Below are 23,312 nucleotides of genomic sequence, written 5' to 3' on the forward strand. Positions count from 1 at the left end.
TGTGAGGTACGCTGGAGCCACAACCAGGTACATTAACAGTCTGCAGCGTATTGTACGCTCAGTAGAGAAGGTGATCGGCTGCGGCCTCCCATCTGTCCAGGTACTATATGTCTCCAGAACCCGGGGACGTGCAAGCCGGATAGCTGCCGACCCTTCTCACCATGGACATCACCTACTGGAACTAATCCCTTCAGGCAGGAGGCTAAGGTCCATCAGGACCAGAACCTCAAGACATAAGAACAGTTTCTTTCCCTCTGCAGTCAGACTCTTGAACACCCTTTAACCCCCCCCCCCCCCCCCCAAACTTCACTTCAATGTCCAGTCAGTCACCAGCCCACTACCTGCACCTTGATCATTCTCAGTTTGCACTGTTTTTGGCACTGTTTGCACTACTTACTCTATTTATTTATTTATTGTTCTTCTGACCATTTAGTAAAATTTTTGTCGCTTACTGTTCTTCTGTTTTATGTTGCACACTGGCACCGAAGCAAATTCCTACTCTGTGTAACTACACAAAATTTGGCAATAAAACTTCTTGAGTCTTGAATCTTTAGTTATATGCTTTTCAAGGAATGCAACTGTAGATTTAATAGAAATATTATAAACATTAGATGATGTTCATGGTTTAATAGGTAAGATCTAAAATGGCAGCAACATTGGTGCTATCCAACTGCACAGTTTGGATCCAGATCGCAGCTCAGACGAGGAAAACAAAACAAGAACGTTCATGGATCTATTTGTCTGCAGGTGGATGCAGTGAACAAACCTGCGATGTGTAGCTGAAGCTGCGGGTTCCAGCTGATATCCAGCAGTCTGCGCTGACGACAGAGCTCCTCCTCGTTCTGGACGATGGTTCCTTCAGCAGCAGAAAGTTGTTCTCTGACAGAACCTTCCTGAGGTTCTGAAGACATGGTTCCTGCTCCGATCTTCAGCTCCAACTCCCACAAACACCGCCGTCCTCTTCACTGCAGCTCCGATCATCGATCATCTGCTAGTCTCACAAATCACATTCACAGCAATCCACGTTGTCTTTCCGTTCAACACAATTGTCTCAAACTGTTAACCTCAATGTCTTTTTCAATTTAAAAAAAACTTCTTCACTCATTTACGACACTTTGGAAAATGCTAGGAGTTCCCACACGAACCACGTATCGTCCTTTCTGTCCAAAAACCTCATAAACGTCCCAAGAAAACAAAGCCGTCTTCTCAACACAAGCTAACGCTGTTAGCCTGCTAACAAGCTAACTGTTAGCGCCACGTGAGGTTTACTTCCGGGTCAGATGCAGAAACTTTATTGAAAAAGAAACATAGAACCTGCTTAACTGGACCTTAGTATGGTTCAATATTCGTCCAATGTTTCTTAAAACAGTTTTAATTCAGGAAATAATAAGGAAAAAAAAAATAAAAAAAAGTATGTTAAGAGTTGAATGTATGTTCACTCTTACTCTTTCTACTCCATTTCCCATGAGTCACTTCTGTTCCCATGAGTCATTGTTGTATCTCTGTGTCGAGGGTTGATGACATCACTCGCTAAATAAATGAACTATGATGTACAAGGGAGACATCCTTCCTAATGGCACCACCCCAAGTTTCAAAGTCGATGTAGGAATCCCTCAAGGTTGTCCCATCTCTCCATATCTGTTCTTATTAGCTACTGAAATGTTGGCCATTTATATTAAGAATTGTAGTGAGATCAAAAAGTTAAATGTCTTGGGCACAGAGATCATTATTAGCCAGTTAGCAGACGACACAACACTGTTTTTAAAAGATGAGCATCAAATTAAAGCAGCTATTGAAAAAGTCAAACACTTTTCCAAAGCATCAGGGTTAAACTTAAACTTAAAGAAATGTGAACTGTTGGCTATTCATGACACACCCTTAAAAGAAATCAATCATATCCCCATTAAATCAGAAATTAAATACTTGGGCATCTATATCAACAAAGACCAAAAAATAAGCCAATCAAGGAATGTGGGTGAAAAACTTGATGAATGTAAGACGAGGTTGAATATGTGGCTCCAAAGAGATATATCGCTGCTGGGTCGGATCTATCTGACAAAGATGGAGGGTTTGTCTAGATGTATTTATCCCTCTTACTCTAATGCCATCCCAAACAAAATGATAAAATCCATCAACCAAATGACGTTTAACTTTATTTGGAGAAACAAGCCTCATTACATGAAAAAAAACTATATGGTCAAAGAATTTAAGGATGGGGGTCTCAAAGTTATTGATTTTGACTGTCTTAACGGAACCCTGAAAATAAACTGGTTGAAATCGTGGATCAAACACAACCAATCCTTCTGGTTTTGTATCCCAAATTATTTATTTAACAAATTAGGCGGGTTAAAGTTGGTGCTTATTAGTGATTTTGACATTAATAAGCTCCCTATAGCATTATCAGAGTTCCACAAACAAATTCTACTATACTGGAAAATCTTGTATGTGCATAATTTCTCGCCACACTCAAATATCATTTGGAACAACAGATACATCCTCCACAGAAACAAATCTTTGTTTTGTGCTGAATGGTTTGACAGAGGAGTCTGGTCGGTGTCTGATCTGATGGATACGGAGGGAAATTTATTAGATTATGAGCAATTTTGTTTAAAACATAACTTTAATCCTCCTATTTCAGAATTTTTGAAAGTACGCAATTCTCTTCCTCGACAATTTGTATTTCTAACAAGGAACACAATGACACATTTAAAGATAAAACCACAGTTAGCCACATTGTCAATTGAAGGATGCCCTCTAATGGACAGAAAATGTAATAACTCATTTATCAGAAATTGGTTCATTGAAAGGTTTTTTCCTGGTCGACAAAACAAAAATAATATACTGCAGAAATTTGAACAAAATGTTGTTACTAAATTAAGAACCGATTTCATGAAACTTCCTATTCCCCCAAAAGTTAAAGAAACACACTTCAAGATTATGAATGATATCTATCCTTCCAAAGAACTACTTAGATTACGTTTCAACATTGATGACAACAGCTGTTCCTTCTGCCAAACTGCTGTTGAAGACATCGACCACATATTTTTCCTGTGTGATGTTGTACAAGTGTTTTGGTTGGATGTTTACAAATGGTTAAGACATAAATTTCCATTCATCATGGACTTCTTTTCCAAAGAAGTCATAATCTTTGGCCTGTCAATACACAACAATGTAAATAATGTATGTATCAATACTGTGTTATGTTTAGCCAAGTTTTTTATACACAAAAATAGGTTACAGAAATGCCACCCCAGCTTTAGCTTCTTTAATAATGAGGTCAATTTATACTTAAAATCTATAAAGTTAATCGACTCACCTAAAGCCATAACAATTTATGACACCCTGAGTGATATTCCTGATGTCTAAGACAGTTTATTTATATTTTGTATCCCCCTGCTTTTTGCAACACTATCCAACTCTGACATTGTTGTTCTCTTATGTTATACTTTTCCCTGATTTCTCTATGATTATGAATATAAATAGGTTTATGTTTGCATATTGATAAGAATTTTTCTTCTTTTGGCTTCCTTTCCAATTATAGTATTCTCTTTTGTATTCGCCATATTTTGTAATTTTTATGTAAATGTTCTGGTATTGTTTTGTATTGTGTTCTATAAATAAAAAATAAAAAAAATAAAATAAAAAAATAAAAAATGTACAAGGGAGACTTTTTTTTGGAATTGTACTATTATTAGAAATCTTTGGAAAAGGTGTTTACAATTTATTAGAAATCACATTCACCCCAACTTTACTCTGAAGTTTGAATATATCGTTTTTTGCTTTCACAATAAAAACCTGGACTCAAATAAAAAACTCATAAATAATCTTATTATTATTATTGGCAAATTTTACATTCATAAATGTAAATTTTCTTCATCTTCTATTTTTTCCCTGTTTTAATCAAACAAATTGAAATGTATATTGGTAACATCTCCAAGACTCTTAATCATAAGCTGTATGTCTGTATGAAAGTTGCAGAAACCTGAATGTTTTTATGTAACATGTATATATGAATACTCCCCTGGCATATCTGAAATTTATTTTGTAAAATTGTGTTTTGTATTGTACTTCAGTTTTATACAAAAAAGTAAAAAAAAATATGTGGAAAAAAATATATACAAGGGAGACGTTTTTGTTCCGTGCTCAATGACTAGTAATATGCCTAGAGGAGGCTAAAGTTGATCCTGTCCCGGAGTCTTCTTCATCTATCCACCACACGGATGAAAGATCGGAGCTGCGCTCAACAAAGTACATTTTCGTGGAAACTTTGTTAGAGCTGTTGTGACGTCATCACACTGTATCTCATTACAATGCATAGATTTGACTGCAAAACGCTTTGGAGACGAAATAAACCTCATCACATTTGTTCATTGTATTCTTAAACTACAAAAATGGATAGAGAAATGTCTTTAGTGAACAAAGAACTAACATTGAATAAAGTGGATTCAAAGGCAAAAAGACTAAAAAACTGTTTCTAAGAGAATTAACAAACAAACAGTATAAAAAGTGTTAAAAGAATAAAAATAAACATTAAACTGTAGTCAATAACAAAGGCAATCAAACATTTTTGAAATTCACATGACAGTGAAAACACAATAGAGAAGTTTCCTGAATTCCAGTCAAATTAGATTAACTAATTTAAAAAGTAAAAAACTGAGATGTAACTCAATAAAAGGAAAGTGAAAAAAATTAAAGGTCTTTGGAATGCAAACATGTTTCGACATTCTGCAAAGGTTTTTTCAATTGTCTATTTTGAATCAAAACAAAAATTGCAGAAAATAAAATAAGTCAATACAAGACTTTGAAAATTTGATTTGAAAGGGGATTGGAAGAAGCTTATGCTCATAAGAATCCAATCCCCCACTCAACACCACTCATAACAGACAACAACAAAATGTAACATTTCACAATATAACGTTAACACACTACATACACAAGACAAAGACAGACAAACGTGCCCAAACACTCCGACCACACCCACGCAAAAGAGAAAATAAAAAAGGGAAGAAATAACAGAAAACCTCATCTGAAAAAGAAACAAGAACAAACCAAGACATACCAACAACACAAGTAAGCATATATAAACACATGTTCTTTTGTCTTTTCCTTCTCCTCCTCCTTCAATTTCCCCCCCTTCCTTCCTTTTTTTTCGACCTTTATGTATGTATTTTTTTTTTGTCTTTTTCTTCCTTTCCCTCTCCCATAGCTTATGGAGATTCAATAGAGAAAATAAATAAATAAACCCTCTAACTTATAGATGTGAAACATGCATGTATAACAGGTATACCATAGCCCCACTGTATTCCTAAGCCTTTTGATCATCGTTACATTGCTTCATGGTACTTATTCATTATGTATCTTTTAAAGAAACATTTAAACTGGACAAGACTTTTACAAGTTTTCATATCCTCCGGTAAGTTGTTCCATAGTGTGACACCCTTCACTGAGATGCATATGGATTTTAGAGTTGTCCTTACCTTAGCTTGATAAAATCTATTGGTTCCTCTCAGGTTGTATTTATTTACCGCATCTCGGCTTTGAAACAAAGTTTGAATATTAAATGGCAGAGAATTTATTGATACTTTATACATGATTTGAGCAGTTTTAAAATCAACCAAACACTGTAATTTTAAATAAAATGTGTTAAGAAAAAGTAAATTGGTGTGCTCATTATATTTAAATTGTGAACTAATCTGATGGCTCGCTTTTGGAGTATAACTAAAGGATGCAGATTTGTTTTGTAACAATTTCCCCGAACTTCAATACAGTAATGCAAATATGCCATTATGAAGGAGTGATACAAAATAAATAAGGCGTATTGATTAAGCGTCGAGCTACTGTGTTTGAGGTTTGCAACAAAGCTTATCATCAATAATTACACCCAAAAACACAGGTTTTTGCGCTTTCTCAATAGCTGTATTATTGATAATAATTTGCACTGGCAGTTCCTTACACTGTCTCCTAAATAACATAAATTTAGTCTTTTTCAGATTCAAAGATAGCTTATTCCTACCAAACCAATATTTTAACTTGTAAATTTCTTGAGTTATGTCACTTAGAAGTTTCTCTAAATTCTCCCCTGAACAAAGAATGTTGGTATCATCTGCAAATAGTATGAATTTCATAATTTGTGATAATTTACATTTATCATTAATATAAAGTAGAAACAGGGTTGGTCCAAGAATTGAACCTTGAGGTACACCGCAAATGATTTTCCTATTTTTCGATTTATAATTACCAATTTGTAAAAACTGTTTTCTATCTTCCAGATAGCTCTTTAACCAGTTTTGTGTCAATCCTCTGATTTCATACTCTACCGATTTATTCATTAAAATATGATGGTCAATCGTATCAAAGGCTTTCTGCAGGTCTTTAAAAATTCCAATGATGAATTTATTTTTTCAATACAATTAGTAATCTCTTCAACAAGTTCAATTATGGCAAGTGATGTAGATCTTCCTTGTCGAAATCCATATTGACTGTTAATTAGCAAATTATTTTTCTCTATAAAATTAAGTAATCTCGAATTAAATAGTTTCTCCAATATTTTAGAAAGCTGAGGCAAAAGGGAAATTGGACGGTAATTGGTAAAAATCTGTGTCTTGATTCTGTGTCTTATTCAAATACTTTTTCAGTTAAAAAAACTTTTTGGAAAAGTTTAAAATAAATCACTGATCATTTCAGGTTGAGACAAAATAAGCACTTAATCTTTTTATTTTACTCTTTTTGTTTTTGCTTTCCATCATAATGACTAGTTAAATATCTCATGTAGTTTTGTAAAAAGATGAACTGTAGCTGTTTTTATTTTAAGCCTTTCTGCTTTTTCCATGTCTGATAGTGTTAATGTCTAACAGAAAGCCAGCATTCTTTCTTTTCTTCCTTGCAGGTTGTTGTTGTTCACATCTTGGCCCCTCCTGGACATTCAAGCAAACATTTCATTTTCATTAGAAACATTTTCTAACAGAAATAGTTTCTACTTTATTGAATAAATTGTGGTTTATAATCAGAGACATGAATGTTTTTCATTTTCAGTCAACAACAATCTTTAGATGTTCTTCATATTCAAAGTCACGACTGAGATCTTTCTTTTTCATGGAGCTGTTATGTTTTTGATCTTGAAACTGTATTAAACACCAAATATCCTCATTCTTCATGCTGATCAGGCAGAAATGCAGAAATGTGTGCTGCAGATCCCATGTTTGCCACTAGAGGGCAGCACAGCAGCTTCAGTCTTTGTCATTGTTGCTGTGTGAGCCTGAAGGAGCTTCAAAGTGAGCTGCAGCTTGGTTCAGACAAACCTCCACATTCACACACAGATGTGATCCTGAAGAAGTCTGAACAGAACATTTCAGGAGAACTCTTCAGTCCAGAACATGAGCCTGCATTGTTCCTGAAACTGGGATCAGAGTTCTGCTCTCTGCTCCAACAGAACCACCTCCATGAGCTCCTGGTTTCTTCTGGATCCTCCAACATTCAGACGCACTCTGAGTGACTTCATGTCTGCACGGAAACCTTCAGGATTCTCTTTTTTACACGTCTTTAACTCTGAACTTCGCCCTTCCCTCAGTCCTCATTCCACAGACGTCCAGGTGCACAGTCTTGGATTACTGCAACTCCCTTCTTTTTGGTTTACCAGAAAAACCTCTACAAAATTTACAATATGTTATAAACTCAGCTGATAGAATTATCACTCAAACACCTTCCATCCAACACATCACACCTGTTCTGCTGCAGCTCCATTGACTCCTAATCACACACTGAATTACATACAAAATACTTCTTCTGACTTTTAAATCCATCTACAACCTTGCCCCCTCAAATGTTTCAGATCTTGTTCATAGACCCACATCCGGGTGGGTGTGGCTCTATGAAAAAGATCTGAAATATTTGAGCCACACCCAGCCGGATGTCCCCACTGCACGCCTCGTTATGGGGAGCACAGGTTTCAGCTGCTCTGCCCCCAGGCTCTGGAACTTCATACCTCCTTTTACATTTTAGTGTCAACACAACTTTGTCGTCATATTGATCTGAACACAACTGAAACATGGAGTCTGACCTCAGAGTCTGCAGTCTGCAGTCTGGACCCTCTAGAAAACCACACAGAGGAAGAACTGCTGAATCCTGCAGGTTCATCTTGCTCAATCCAGTAGGTTGTTCTCGCTCAGGTCCAGTTTTGTCAGATTAGACGGGTTGTTCTTCACAGCTGATCTCTGTCAAACTGCAGTCCCTCAACCTGAAATCAGACGGGAAAGTGTGTTCAGGAGCAGTGATGCAACTGGAGGTCCAGGAACTTGGTAAATTCAGTCAGGCGGGACCCGCCCTGATGACAGACTGACAGATGACATTTTCACTATTTAGTTTTTTTTGTTTGTTTGTTTTTTGGGGGGGAGGGGTGACTCAAAAACATGAAGGTAAATTAAAGTGTCAAATATTTGAAATGAATTAAAAATCAAGTCAAAACTGACAAGGAACTGAAATGTCATTTACCATCATGAATTATTAACGACTAAAAACATTTTCAAAATGCATGGTAGAAATGCAGATTGAACTAACATTTGGAAAATAAAGTTTCACTTGAATTATGAAACCAAAAAAAGATGACAATTCAAAATCCAATTGATTTTGCTTTGATTGAAAGCTTTGATCCAAAAAATGTCAGCTTTAATTATTTTTCTTCATCTTGAATCCTAAATTGTGAAATGCATTTTTTAAATGACATGACCACATTCAAAGGGGAATTATTCACTGAGAATCGAAGATCGCTTTGATTTATGGGTAAAAATAAATAAATAAAAATAAATACCCATAGGAAAATCTTCATCACATTTGAACTTATTCATCATAAAATCAAGTGAATGAAGTAAGTTTAAACCTTCTGCAGATATTTCACAGAGGATGAAGATTAAACAAAAAGTTGCTGATTCATGAAAACTTATAAAAAAAATGAAGAATTTTCTCACAGCAGAGGTAAATTAGACAGAACCCTGTGAAGAAACTTTAGCACAGAAAATCTTCCTGATCAATCGTCCTTCATCAATTTAATTGATGAAGAAAATCTGAACACAGCTGCAGAGCTTTTCCAGGCTCTCTTAAGTCTGTTTTTGATCAGTTTGTCAAACATTTCTTTTCTAAACCTGAACTAAGCTCTTCCATAAAGACTCACTGATGAAACAAAAGAAGCAAGAGACTGAAACTTTGCTGACTCAGCAGGAAGAAGACCGTTGGACTCAAGGTCCAAAGTCTCAACTCAGTGACTGTAGCTAGAAGAAGACTGGAATGTTGTCCTGGATGATCTGTAGGAATGGAGCATGTTTGGATGCTGCTAAACACTCAGAAAAAAGGACTTTCTAAGAGATTTATTTTTTTCTATCTTTTGAAGGATGAAAAACATTTTTGTCAGGATTTGATTTCTGTGGTGTTGTTGCTCTGCCTGAAGGTACATCTGTCCTTGAAGGACCTTCATGACCAGGACTGCTGCTGAACTTGACCAGATAGTTGACGGCACATTTGATGGAAGAGACAGAACAATGCAATTTTTGAGTGTGTCTGAAGGTCTCACACTCAACAGAATTGAGCAATCCATATCAACAAATTATTCTGGCTTTAAGTGGGAATATTGTTGGAAAAAGCACAAAAACCAGCTGAAAAAAAGTCTTTGAAAGCATACATGGGACCCAAAATGTCTGAATGTGGCCCCGCAATGCAGCTGCTTATGGTTCTGCTGTTAGTCTAATGGAGGCAGAACTGTCTGGAAAGCTGATCTTTTTATATATATTTTTTTATCAATAACAGTGTTTTTCTTCAGCTTTACCCTAATATTATAGCTTGAATTTTTCAAGTTGTTTTGTTTGGGTTTCAAATCTTTATGTCTCAGATTTGACTCTATAGATTAACAAATGTTAAATATCTTCATGAGCAGACAGTAAGATATTTACAAATGCTGATAAATGTCTTTCTAAGCAGCCTAATACACATTAATAATGCTTGTTAATGTCTTATAAGCATTTTATTAAGGAATCTTATTCTAAAGCATTACCAAATAATGTTTAGTCTAAAATTTAGTTCAGGCCCTCAGAGCTGAAATACAATCAGGTTCTCTTTAGGACCCAGCTGCTTGCTGAATGCTGCAGGTGCAGTCACGTGATTTCTTGTAAACGCAGAGGAGGAAACAGTCTCACATTCACTCACACACACAGGGAGGAGGTCTGCTGTCAAACTCAGAGACAGCAGAGTTTGTCCAGCAGACATAGATTGATACATAGATAGCTGACATTGGAGTTTCCTCCATTTTTTTTCTTCTTTTTCGGTGAGTCTTTGTGAAAAAGTTGTTTTCTCCTCTCATGATGAAGCTGTTGTGTCTGATCTGTGAGGAAAAGAGCAGCAGACAAAAAACACATCAGAGATTCCTGAAAACATGGCGACTGAACTTATTCATGCAGGCGTGTTGAGACGGGTCAGAGAAAATCTGTTCCTTCTTCCAGAAACTCTGATTCAGTTTGATCTGCGGATGCTCTTTCAGGTTCCTAATGTTATTCTAAAAATCCAACACATTTATAACCAGGATGACAAATTCTAACAACATTCCACACAGCAAGATCAGTCGGTTCATCAGCTTAGTTGACACAAACAAGCAAAATGTTTTGGTACCAGAGTACAGAACTCAGACCCTCATCTGGTAACATTTAGGATGTCTGTTAGAGTTTAACCCTTGTGCTATCCTAGGCACTTTACCATTGGGAGTTGGGTCATCTAGACCCACAAGACAGTGCACTGAACCTTTTTTCTTCAATGATTTGTGATTTTCACTGGTGTCCATGGATTACATGAAATCTTTCCACCTTTATCCACCTTTGTCATTGTAGGGAGAACACGTCAGTGTAAGGGTGGGGTCATCTAAGATAGCACAAGGGAAGACATGTTTTCTCTGCAGGTGAAGGAGGAAGGTGTGTGTGAGCTGATGTGGATCCAGTGAATCCAGCAGCATGGATCAGTGGGAGGAACCACAGGAGGGAGCCCCTCCCTCTAGAAGCAGAGACGGTAACCATGACAACCAGAGCAAAGCTCAGAGGTGAGATGAACATCTCCAACTGTCCATGATCTTCTCCATGTCAGAGTTCAGGACTCACACCAGCAACCTTCATTCTTCACAGGATCCAACCTGGATCTGAATCCAGCTGTGGGTCCTTCAGGAGTGACAGATCAAAGGATTTACCTATAACCTTCAAAGTCATCCATTCAGGAGTGGAACAGTGAGTGTTTGTCAGAGTTTTTGGAGGCTGGATTCTAGTTCAGATGATCAACAGTTTTCAGATGAAGGACTTGAGGTCTGGTTCAGTTCTGGATCTCTCTGATCAGACTCACTTGGAGCATCATGTGTGTGATGAGATCTTTTCAGTTGAGTCTTCTGAGAGTCTCTGAGAGACATCAGAGATGTTGGAGAAGAAAACATGTTGACTGCTGACTCTGACTGACAGCAGCTCCAGTCTAATGAGAAGAATCACTGCAGACTCCTAGGATTCAGATTTTCATGCTTTCCAAACATCACATTGTTCTAGTTTGACTTTCTGCTACCAGAATTTCTACATGGAGAATTGGAATCAGCTTTTCTAGAAAAAGTCTGGATTGACCGACAAAAAATGCTGAAACCTGTAAACTGTTGATCCAAACATGTCATGTTATTCCAGACTAAACAGCTCAGTCTGTGTTCATGTCAAAGTCCATCAGCTGTTCATGAAGAAGCAGATCCTCCAACACTCTGATGGTTTGGTGTTTGCAGAGGTCAACAGGTCACACAGAGAATCCAGTCTGCAGCCTCCAGCTGTGGATCCATGAAGAGTGACTGGTCCAAAGATGATCCTCCACTCTTCAGAACTGAACCAGGACCTTCAGACTCACAGTAAGAAGCAGTTTCTAGTGAACAAAGCAGAGTTCAGCTCTCAGCAGGAACAACAATGTTCTCATCAAGAACATCAGCTGATCCATCCAGGAAGGTCAACCATCTGCTGTGAGCGCTTTAGGCCTCACAGTTGGACAACTCTGGAGGACACAAAGCTCAGTCTGTGAGGATGAAGCAAACAGCTGAACTTTTCTCTGAGCTCAGTCCAGACATGAGCTCCAAACACAGCTAACGCATCATTTAGACCTTCAGATGGACTAGATCTGCTCTGGTTTAACCTGGAAACACATTTGCTCACATTCAGCACAGTCTGGATCACACAACAGAACTATCATTTGAAAGAGACGTCCCACTAAACAGTGTAAGCTCACTGAAACAGACACAAAAGGACTCCTGAAAAACAAGACCAACAGTGAGGAACAAAACTCTACTCAGTATGGAGACTAAATGAACAACCTTGGGAGAATTTCCAGCAGGCAGCTCAGCAGTGCGTTTACCTGTTTACACCTCTCCATGGACGGTTAGTCAATTAACTCACCTTTTCTGTGACCTACTTCAAGAACTAGGTCCATGCTCTACGCCTTCTGTCATTCATTTGCCCTAAAGCTGCATTCGTCCCCCCACCCTCCTCCCTGACTTCCACCTATGAGCTCCGTTGGGGTTAGTTTTAATACACTATGTTTTCAATAGAGATCATGTTTAAAGACTTATGCCAAACTACAAAATGATGCCAAACAAAAAAATATGGAAAATTAAAGCTGCAAGCGGTGTTGTATGGCCCACAGGCGCTACCCACCCCCATCGCCCTCACCTCTACGCCCACCTTTGATCAAGGCTTGTCAAAGCTGCATATGCTAATTAGGCTAACAATGCTAGTTGTGCTAACTTTTTAAAAGTGGTAGCATTGCGATCAGCATCGTCATCTGACTCAGAAAAACACATCGCTTAAGATGCTTATTATCCTAACTATGCTAGTTATGCTAATATGGCTAAAAGTGCTAGCACTGCAATCAATATCAACTGACTCACACATTACTTAAGATAATCATATTGGTAAGAGGTACATACTGTATGTTAAGTTGAAAGGAAATTCACTTTTTTCACAATGGCGGTTTTTCTGTTGATTTTATCTCCATAGCAACTGTATTGTGTTTTGGTTGCCCGGGGATAACGAACTGATCGATGTCAGTTTCAGATGAATCAGAAAGGGTAACATTTTTAATGTCCTTAGCAATAGAGGTTTTATGCTAACCACAAACACTTTCCATATCCATGTCCATATCCAGTGTTTTTCAATATGTTCAGTTCCAGCCATAGATTCATGTATCAAATTTTTGCATTCCATTGAAAGACATATGAGTTATAACAGTGCTCCACTTTTGCTAGGTTGTATAGGAACTGTATGTTTTCATATCTTATTCTTTATTATGTTGCAGTTTTATCTTTAGTGTAAAGTGAACTCATTTTGAACTCTTTTAGGACTTATTCTCCAGTGACCTTCATTTATGCTTTATAGTTGCAGCTGCAACTAGGACTTCTTTGTGCAAATCTAGGAGTTTCCAGAGGAGCAATAAATATGTCATGGACTACATCTCTACTATCTGGGTTGAAGGTTTTTCCCCTGGAAAAGTGTTCAGATTTGTTTTCTCATGTGGAGGATGAAGCTGACCTCTGATCTCGTGCTGGTGATGGAGTATTCGTTTGGCCGGTGTGATTTATTTTGGACCAGATGAGGACTCTTTTGATCGTTGGATTATGCGCGCGGGTGAAATGCCCCCCCCCCCCCCCGGAAAGGCGGAGCGGATCTGAAGTTGGCAACCTTCATCTATTGGCCGGTGGAAGCACGAGGGATACCGGCTGACGAATCAGAGTGTTCCGGGGCGGAGATTCGGCCGCTATGATGTTTCCAGAAGGAGGAGTGTCAACACATGTTTAAAAGACCGTTTTGAACGGACTCTATTGTTCTCAAGAATATCTACAAGTAATTCGCATGTAACTTATGCGTCTGTGGGTCTTTTAACTTGAGAATCCAGATATCTGCAACAATGTCTTTAAATCCGTGTTAGAACTATTTTTAGGGCAATAAACTTCGTGTATTTTTATTCCGGTTGAATCCTTCTTTGCTTTACCACTCTCGACTCCTGAACACGCATGGATGGAAAGAACTGAAAAGCGGAAGATTTCTTTCCTACAGTTGCTAGTTTTGTCAGTGATTATTCAAATTAAACTATTCTAATATTGTTCTAATATTATGCCATTTCACCAAAGTCAATGAAGCAGGTTTGATTCAATGAACACATTTGAAAGAGGATCCTAAAGCAAATCTGACATTTCTGTTTGGATCTGAATGAGAGCTTTTTAAATACGTTTTTCCTAAACGTCCACAGAGAGAAGAAGAGGAGCGGACTCCAGTCTGCAGAAAGACCCAGAGCTGGTGAGTCAGAGCCTGATCATCTGCTGATGGATTCTTCTGGAAACATGTGGAACACTCATGAAGGAGCTTTCTTCTCTGCTCTTTCAGCAGATGTCGGTCTGCAGGAGATGTTTGGAGAACATCAGATCAGTCTGAGGAGCAGAAGTGAACATGTGGCTGAAGGAACTGAAGGAAGAGAAACGCTCCTCAACAGGGTCTACACTGAGCTCTACATCACAGAGGGACTGAGACCAGAGGCTCACACCCAACATGAGGTGATGCAGCTGGAGACCACCACCAAGACCAACAAGCTCTATGGCACTGCAATCAAGAACCCCGACATCTTCAAAGTCCTCCCTGACCAACACAGATCCATCAGAGTGGTTCTGACCAGCGGAGTTGCTGGAGCTGGAAAAAGCTTCTCAGTGCAGAAGTTCACTCTGGACTGGGCCGAGGGCTTGGAGAACCAAGACATCAGTGCTGTGGTTCCTCTGTCCTTCAGGGAGATGAACTTGATCAGAGATGAGCAGCACAGTCTTCTCACTCTGATCCAGCTGTTCCATCCAACACTCCAGAAGATCCCAGCAGAACAGCTGTCTGTCTGCAAACTTCTGTTCATCTTTGATGGTCTGGATGAAAGCAGACTTTCTCTGGACTTCAACAACAGTCCGCTGGTGTCTGATGTCACACACAAGTCCTCAGTCAACGTGCTGCTCACTAACCTCATCCAGGGACGTCTGCTGCCCTCAGCTCTGGTCTGGATCACTTCCAGACCTGCAGCAGCCAATCAGATCCTTCCTTCATGTGTGGACAGACTGACAGAAGTCCGAGGCTTCAATGATGCTCAGAAGGAGGAGTATTTCAGGAGGAGGTTCCCAGATGAAGAGCTGTCCAGCAGAATCATCTCCCACATCAAGGGCTCCATGTCCCTCTACATCATGTGTGAAGTTCCAGTCTTCTGCTGGATCACTGCTGTGGTTCTGGAGAACCTGCTGACCTCAGAGCAGAGAGGAGAGCTGCCCACCACCCTGACTGACATGTACTCCCACTTCCTGATGGTCCAGACAAAGAGGAAGAAGAACAAGTACCAGCAGGAACATCAGACAAGTCCACAAGAGCTGACAGAGACTGACAGGGAAGTTCTTCTGAAGCTGGGGAGGCTGGCATTTGAACATCTGGAGAAAGGAAACATCATGTTCTACCAAGAAGACCTGCAGCAGTGTGGTCTGGATGTCACAGAGGCCTCAGTGTACTCTGGAGTTTGTACTGAGATCTTCATAAGAGAGTGTGAGATCTTCCAGAAACCGGTCTACAGCTTTGTTCATCTGAGCGTTCAGGAGTTTCTGGCTGCAGTCTACATGTTTCACTGTTACTCCAACAGGAAGGTAAAGGTCATTGAGGAATTCCTGAAGAACAACATGGAGAACCCATCCCTGGATGAGTATCTGAGTAGAGTCATGAAGAAATCCCTGCAGAGTAAAACTGGACACCTGGACCTGCTGGTTCGATTCCTTCATGGTCTCTCTGTGGAGTCCAACCAGAGAGTCTTAGGAGGTCTGCTGGGTCAGACAGAGAAGAATCCAGGAACCATCCAGAAAGCCATCAACAACCTGAAGGAGATCAACAGTAAAGGACTTTCTCCTGACAGAAGCATCAACATCTATCACTGTCTGATGGAGATGAAGGACCTCTCAGTTCATCAGGAGATCCAAGAGTTCCTGAAGTCAGAGAACAAATCAGAGAAGAAACTCTCAGAGATCCACTGCTCAGCTCTGGCCTACACTCTGCTGATGTCAGAGGAAGTTCTGGATGAGCTGAACCTGGACCAGTACAAGACATCAGAAGAGGGTAAACGGAGACTGATCCCAGCTGTGAGGAACTGCAGAAAGTTCAGGTGAGTCCAGAAGTGATTGTGATGATAAATGTGTGTTTAAATTGATTTACTAAGAATGACAGGTTTGAAAATGATTAGAAAAAAAAACATGAAGGAAGAAAATCAGTTTGATTTTAACACTCATGATCTTTTAGCTAAAGAGCAAAGAAGGATAATATTTGTCCAAATGAAATCCAATCCAGAATCTTCTAAAAAGGTTTGAACACAAAGCAGACGGTCCAGAATGAAAGGATGTCTTCATTTCCACAATGTCAGTCATTCTAGAAACACATTTCTAAAATGCTCTTTCTTCTGTTCATCATCTTCTTTCTAGATAAATCATTGATCTTTGAATGAAACAGTTTGAAGACAAAAAGAAGAAACTGAAGCAGAAACTAATTCTTTCTTTTGATCCTTTTGGTTCCTTTGGTTCAGTCAACCATCATCTGCATACATACAGACTCTGTTGAAGATCTGAGTCCAACACACAGCAGTGCAGAAAGAAAATCAGGGAAATCTGTCTGAAATCTGCTTCTTAATGTGCTTGAATTGATTTATTTACCCAGTTCCATTGAAAGGATTTATGTTTTAGACATCCTTCTTCGATTATTCTGGATTGTTATTTCTCTGATGCTTCAAGAAAAATCCTACAGTGTGAGTACAACTTAACCAGAAAATCTTCTGGATCAATCCAGGCTTTTGCAATCAGAAAATTCAGTTTCTGTTGTTCATAAAGGTTTCTTGTGAAAGTCCTTATTAGAAAGACAAAATTAGCAGTTTGGACTGCAGAATGAAGCCTAGCATCACAGCTAACTTATAAACCTGTACAGGTTCTTGTTCCTCCATACGGAGGTTCAGAAATCCAGTGAAGAAAGTCCAGACGTGCTTTGATTCACCTGCATGGATTCAACAGGTGCCTTTGAAAAGACTCTGGCTGTTTTGTCATAGTGTGGCTCTAAAACTATGAGAATCATGATTTTCCTGATCAAAGCTAGATAGCCATCAGCAGTCTGGAATGTGGCTTCTTCTGTCCGTGCAACATCAACAGCCTCATTGTTTTATGTGTGTGTGAACTGTGAGGAGTGTGATGGGTCAAAGTTCAGAGTGATGTCATCATGGTCTCCTAAGGCTCCTGTGGAGAAGATTTCTGGCTTTTATGAGAATACACCTGCTTTTCTTGGAGTAAGACACTTTTCTGTTTCCTGTTGAAGCTCCGCCCCTTGGTCTCTTTGTCTGCTGTTTCCCTTTTCCAGACAGTCTGTGAACACATCGCTTAAACAAACAGAACTCTCCCTCTGAACACATGACAAAAGCCTGAATGTTGAGCCGCATGTTCTAAAGGGAATGAACGAGTCAAAGAAGCTGTGAGGCAGAAATGACAGAGAGGAACCTGAGGGAGGTTCTATCCATCCACTCTGAAAGGCTGAAGCTCCTGGAGCTCTGCTTTAGAATAGGGTTTCTGAACTCCAGGCACCAGGGCCCACTATCCTGCATGGTTTCCATCTTACCTGCTGAAACACACCTGACTGAGCTCATCATGGAGTTCTACAGAGGCCGGATGACGAATCACTGGAGGCAAGTGTGTTTACGCAGAGAACCAGAAAAAGCCTTCAAGATGATGGACCTGAGGACTGGACTTCAGAAACAAAGTTTTAGAACACACAGACTGAAGCTGTGGCTGTTTCTAAAGGTCACCACTAGAGGCAGACTATGATACTTCCACCGCATGCAGCTGCAGAGACAGGAAGAGGAGCAGGTATCAGCAGCAGCTGTGGATGCAGACAGTTGTTCATGGATCTGTCAGCACAGAGAACTGCATGTTAGTCAGTGACTGCACTCATGTTCACAGCCATGCTCTAGCTGGTCCTGAAGGAGACGTTGTCATGGAAACAGGTTTCTTATAGCAGGAAGAAGTTCATCTTCAGGATCAGACAGGAGAAGATGCCGATGTTGTTCTTGAAAATGGGTCTGCTGTCTGCAGAGTTTGATTTATTTCACCTTCAAGCCCATAAGAACATCAATGCTGAGTCATCATTCCACAGAGTTCAGAGGAGCAGAGAAGTAAAGAAACACTTTGATGTCAGTCAGCTGGTAACAGACCCCGCCCGAGAATGTGGCGTTTCCATGACAACATTAACAGTTCCAAGAAAGCATCAAGTACAGATTTACAAAAGCTTTTTGTCACTTTAGCCTCTTTCTACCAAGAAGACCTTCTGGAAAGTTCTGCCTGAAGGTTGGTGCTGCTGTGGTTCTGTTCATGACGGGAAACGTGGACCTGAGAAGGAAACTGGATTCAAAGTTTTGCAACTGAACAGGAAGATGAACTGTTGTTCTTCACAGCTTCAGAGCCGAAAATAGAAACAATAAAAACATAGAAATATCATTTTGGAAATGAAAACAGTAAACTGGATCATAACCAACATTTAAAAACTGTCAACATTCAATCCTCATCCTCATCATCATGGTTAGAGTGACAGCTGTCAGTCTCTGTGATCCAGATGTTCTACTGTGAACTTTGGGGCTCAGACCTCAGATCACTGACAGACTGAGGGCAGCATGAAGCTCCATGGAGCTCCACCTTCTCTCCTCCAGCTGCAGATGAAAGAAAGATGAAGGTCTGAGAGAGACTGATGAGGAGGACTGTTTTATGATGAAGATGAAGCTCTGATGAAGAGAGAAATGTCCAACTGGAACTTCATCACAACCTGAATTCATCAGAAGATCATCTGTTTCTGTCTTTCTTTCTCTTCACAGACTTCCACAACGCTGTGGACTCTCAGAGACTCACTGTGAAATTGTGGCTTCAGCTCTGAAGTCCAACCCGTCCCACCTGACAGAACTGGACCTGACCAACGACAGCCTGAAGAATATATCCATGGAGGTTCTGTGTTCTGGATTGGAGAGTCCAAACTGCAGACTGCAGACTCTGAGGTCAGAACATTGAAGCTGCTGGTTGGTTCATTTCTACATTTGTAGTTCTTCACTGAAGCTGAAAGGTTTGGATTAAATGATTTTCTGGGTTTTCCATAAATTCAACATCTTTGATTCTTTGAAGAGTTTGCAGTGGAAGAAAACAGTTGCTGAGATTTTCTTCAGAACAAAGATGTTTCCATGGCAACAAAAGGTTCAGCTGTTGAATCATTTGACAGATTTCTGAGTTTACAGAGTCAGAAAACAAACAAGAACTCAAACTAATGACAGACACTGATCTGTAGCTGCTTATCTGTTTAATGTCAGACAATATTTTCAAGGACCAGAGTCTACCAGGTTGACCACCAAACCTGGGTCCCTGATTGGTAACAGTGCTCAACTGTTCAACTGTTTAAAATTTCAGCATGTGATCAATGGACACCCGATTTGTATGTAGCCTGCAAGCTTGGACTAAAAAACTGGCGTTGCAACATGCAATCATGAGCGTTTTTGACAAAGAAGCCCGAAATTCTGGTCTAGGAGCGTTTGCAAAGACTTTTCATTGAAAGTGGTAGCTTTAAACCTTGTGCTATCCTATGGGGTGAAGATGACCATTGACGTGTTCTCCCTACTATGACAAAGGTGGATAAAGGTGGAAAGATTTCATGTAATCCATGGACACCAGTGAAGATCACAAATCATTGAAGAAAAAAGGTTCTTGTGGGGTCTAGATCAGTGGTCCCCAACCACCGGGCCGTGGACCGGTAGCGGGCCGCGGGAAATTTTGGCATCGGGACGCACAGAAAGAAAAAATAATTTCCATTTTATTGTTTTTTTTTTTCGAAAAAAACATTTTATTTTGAAAAGTGACCGGATTCTCTCTGTTACATCCGTCACACTTAACGCACATCAAAGTCGCGACACTAAACATCACGTGATACACACCTTGGGTTGCACCTCAACACCCCCTCACCGGTCCGCGGTAAACGTGCCTTGCGTTGTACCGGTCCGCGGTGACAAAAAGGTTGGGGACCACTGGTCTAGATGACCCCACTCCCCATGTTAAAGTGCCTAGGATAGCACTAGGGTAGCGTGCAGGGGTTTGCTCACAGTGGTACTATAGTGTGTATAGTTTGCACAGACACTTGAAAATTCCTGAGAACATTCCTGCCACCACACTGGCACTGCTCACCCTCCAAATGTGCCAGAGCGGTGGCTGACCAATGTCAAAAAATGATCTGGTCAGTGTGAATTTAAACTTTATTTAAAACCTTGGCGTCAGTTTTTAAAGGCTCTGTTTTCAAAATCAGCTTTTCTCTTCAGGATCAGGAGGACTAGCTTTACATTAACTTGCAGCATAATAAGCTAGACTTGATTGAAACTGTTGGTGTTTGGCAAGACAGCTGAAGCACTGCATCATGGGATCTGTAGTTAATTGTATTACCAGCGCTCATTTAATAACAATAATATAAAATAAATAAAGAACGGCTGTCAGTTAGTCATCTGTAGACTGAACCAGCTGAAGATCAGGTGTTCTCCGTATTAGTGGATTCTGCGTATTCGCGGGTGTCTGGTTCCTAACCTCAGCGAATACAGGGGGAATACTATATATTATCAGAAATTAACGCACTTCACTGAAGGCTCCTGTCAGATGATTCAGGCTTCCACAGCGTGAATAATAAGATTCATAACCGTTATTATTATTATTATTATTTGTAAAGTATCTGCAGGAAGTTTGAACTTTCTTTGATCACTTGATTTTGTTTTGCATTCATTAAAATGTGATTAAGATTTCCCTATGGATGTTTTTTTATTTTATTTTGTTTACCCATTATTCAAATTGATCTTCAAGTCTAAATGAATAATTTACCTTGCAATGTGATCAAGGAATTTGAAAATGCATTTTACACTTTAGGATTCAAGGTGAAGAAATACAGATTAATATGACATTTTTTAAAACAGAGCTTTAAATCAAAGCAAAATCTATTGTATCTTAAATTGTTATCTTTTTTTTGGTTCTATAATTCAAATGACAATTAATTTTCCAACTGCCAGTTCAATGCGCATTCTGCCATGCATTTTGAAAATGTATTTAGTAATTATTAAATTATGATAATAAATGACATTTCAATTCCTCGTCTGTTTTAACTTTATTTTAAAAATATTTTCCAATCTTTTGCATTTTGATTTAACATCATGTTTTTGGGTCAAAATCCAAAAGAAATTGCTTTCTTTCTTTCAGACAGTGAAAATGTCATCTGTCAGTCTGTCATCAGGGCGGCTCCCTCGGGACTGAATTTAAGTTCCTGGACCTCCAGCTGCATCACTGCTCCTGAACACACTTTTCTGTCTAAGTTTAGGTTGAAGTACTGCAGTTTGTCAGAGATCAGCTGTGAAGCTCTGGGTTCAGCCCTGAAGAAAAACCCGTCTAACCTGACAGAACTGGACCTGAGCGAGATCAAGAACCTGCAGGATTCAGGAGTTCTTCATCTATGTGGTTTTCTGGAGAGTCCAGAATGCAGACTGCAGACTCTGAGGTCAGACTCCATCTTTCAGTTGTGTTCAGATCAATATGATGACAAAGTTGTGTTGACCCACAGTGAGCAGAAATGTCCAGATTCTTTTCTTCCTGCAGCTGCTTGTTCTCTTCAAAGATCTGCAGAAGAACTTCTTCTTTTCTTCCTGCAGCTGCTTGTTTCAAAGCTGCCTGCTGACATTTGTGCTCCACAAAGTCCTGCTTGCAGCCATCAGCTCTTCTTTGTGTCTTTGCTCCAACAGACTCCTTTAAACAAGTGCAGAAGAATCAGCCATGCACGCTCACATGCACTCTGAGTCCATGCACACACAGTGCATGTAAGTTTACAGAGAGACACAGCGAATGAGGACTTTAATGGATTTTTGGACGCTGATTATTGATCACTGAAAAAATAAAAAATAATTCACCACCAACTCGTTTTCTTTTCTGCTGCCTATTTCAAAACACACAGTTGCATACATGTTTTACCAGTATGTGGTATTGTACTCTACCTCTAATTCAAAGTGATCTCTATTTCTCAATGAACAATTCCCTTTGCAATCTGATGATGTCATTTGAAAATGCATTAGCTTTAAATCAAAGCCAAATCTATTGGATTTTAAATAGTCTTTTTTTTATTCCATAAATGAAAAAAAATTCAACCTGCGTTTCTGCCATGCATTTTAAAATGTATATGGTTAATATTAATATATGATGATAAAAACATTTCAATTCCACATCTGTTTTAACTTTATTTTAAAGTAATTTGAAATCTATTGCATTTTAATTTATCATGTTTTTAAATCAAAATCGAAAAGAAATTTCTAAACAGTGAAAATGTTATCTGTCAGTCTGTCATCAGGGCGGGTCCCACCTGACTGAATGGACTAAGTTCCTGGACCTCCAGCTGCATCACTGCTCCTGAACAAACTTTTCTGTCTGATTTCAGGTTGATAGACTGCAGTTTGTCAAAGACCAGCTGTGAACTTCTGGTCTCAGCTCTGAAGAAAAATCCATCCAATCTGACAGAACTGGACCTGAGCTGGAACAAGAACCTGCCGGATTCAGGAGTTCTTCATCTATGTGGTTTTCTGGAGAGTCCAGACTGCAGACTGCAGACTCTGAGGTCAGACTCCATGTTTCAGTTGTGTTCAGATCATTATGACGACAAAGTAGTGTTGACCCACAATGAGCAGAAATGTCCAGATTCTGATCTGCAGCAGCATCTTCCTGCAGCTGCTTGTTCTCTTCAAAGATCTGCAGAAGAACTTTTTCTCTTCTTCCTGCAGCTGCTTGTTTCAAAGCTGTCTGCTGACATTTGTGCTCCACAAAGTTCTTCTTGCAGCCATCAGCTCTTCTTTGTGTCTTTGCTCCAACAGACTCCTTTAAAGCGCATGCAAAAGAAGCAGCCGTGCACGCCCACATGCACTCTGAGTCCTGCTGCTGTGTTTCAGCAGATGCAGCTGAGAGTCCAGCGGCTGATGTTTGTGAGCAGACAGTGACAGAGTCATGCTGCAGCTGGATGCTGCTCTGACAGACACATCCTCCACAAACATCCTCACCTTTTCATCCACAAACATCATCACATCATCCATCAAAGCTCCCAGCAGCGTCTGACTCTTCATTCAGAGCTGAAGTCATGGATCAGGGATCAATGTCCAACATTTGCTGCTGACTCCTCCTCATCACTTACTGGCCACTTACT

The 23,312-nt window shown here is 39.6% G+C and overlaps 2 protein-coding genes across 11 annotated transcripts in view; one reads left to right on the forward strand and one right to left on the reverse strand.

The window, feature by feature from the left end:
* LOC101155012 (NACHT, LRR and PYD domains-containing protein 12) overlaps positions 1-23,312 on the forward strand; it is a 211,805-nt gene that overhangs the window by 139,246 nt on the left and 49,247 nt on the right. For 2 of the 8 annotated variants that reach the window (XM_078934156.1, XM_078934165.1), the window contains exons 1-9: positions 10,155-10,306; positions 10,931-11,068; positions 11,151-11,249; positions 11,777-11,896; positions 14,284-14,330; positions 14,418-16,203; positions 18,937-19,113; positions 21,453-21,629; positions 22,557-22,733. In XM_078934156.1, coding sequence (XP_078790282.1) covers positions 10,983-11,068; positions 11,151-11,249; positions 11,777-11,896; positions 14,284-14,330; positions 14,418-16,203; positions 18,937-19,113; positions 21,453-21,629; positions 22,557-22,733 — 2,669 coding nt within the window. In that variant the 5' untranslated portion in view covers positions 10,155-10,306; positions 10,931-10,982. Of the gene's footprint in view, positions 1-10,154; positions 10,307-10,862; positions 11,069-11,150; positions 11,250-11,776; positions 11,897-14,283; positions 14,331-14,417; positions 16,204-18,936; positions 19,114-21,452; positions 21,630-22,556; positions 22,734-23,312 lie in introns of those variants that run through there. The other 6 variants (XM_078934169.1, XM_078934176.1, XM_078934163.1 and 3 more) reach the window with 3 other exon arrangements.
* Positions 1-23,312, reverse strand: part of LOC101172625 (uncharacterized) — a 196,350-nt gene that overhangs the window by 42,908 nt on the left and 130,130 nt on the right. Inside the window, exons 1-2 of one of the 3 annotated variants that reach the window (XM_078935687.1) lie at positions 1,146-3,582; positions 767-991 (exon numbers count right to left, since the gene is read on the reverse strand). The exons of 1 other annotated variant lie outside the window; for it this stretch is intronic. In XM_078935687.1, the coding sequence (XP_078791813.1) occupies positions 767-911 (145 nt within the window). In that variant the 5' untranslated portion in view covers positions 912-991; positions 1,146-3,582. Of the gene's footprint in view, positions 1-766; positions 3,583-23,312 lie in introns of those variants that run through there. One more of the 3 variants, XM_023962238.2, reaches the window with a different exon arrangement.

Source organism: Oryzias latipes, chromosome 2 (assembly GCF_053564925.1).
Source record: "Oryzias latipes strain Hd-rR chromosome 2, Olatipes_Hd-rR_3.1".
NCBI classification, from domain to species: Eukaryota; Metazoa; Chordata; class Actinopteri; order Beloniformes; family Adrianichthyidae; genus Oryzias; species Oryzias latipes.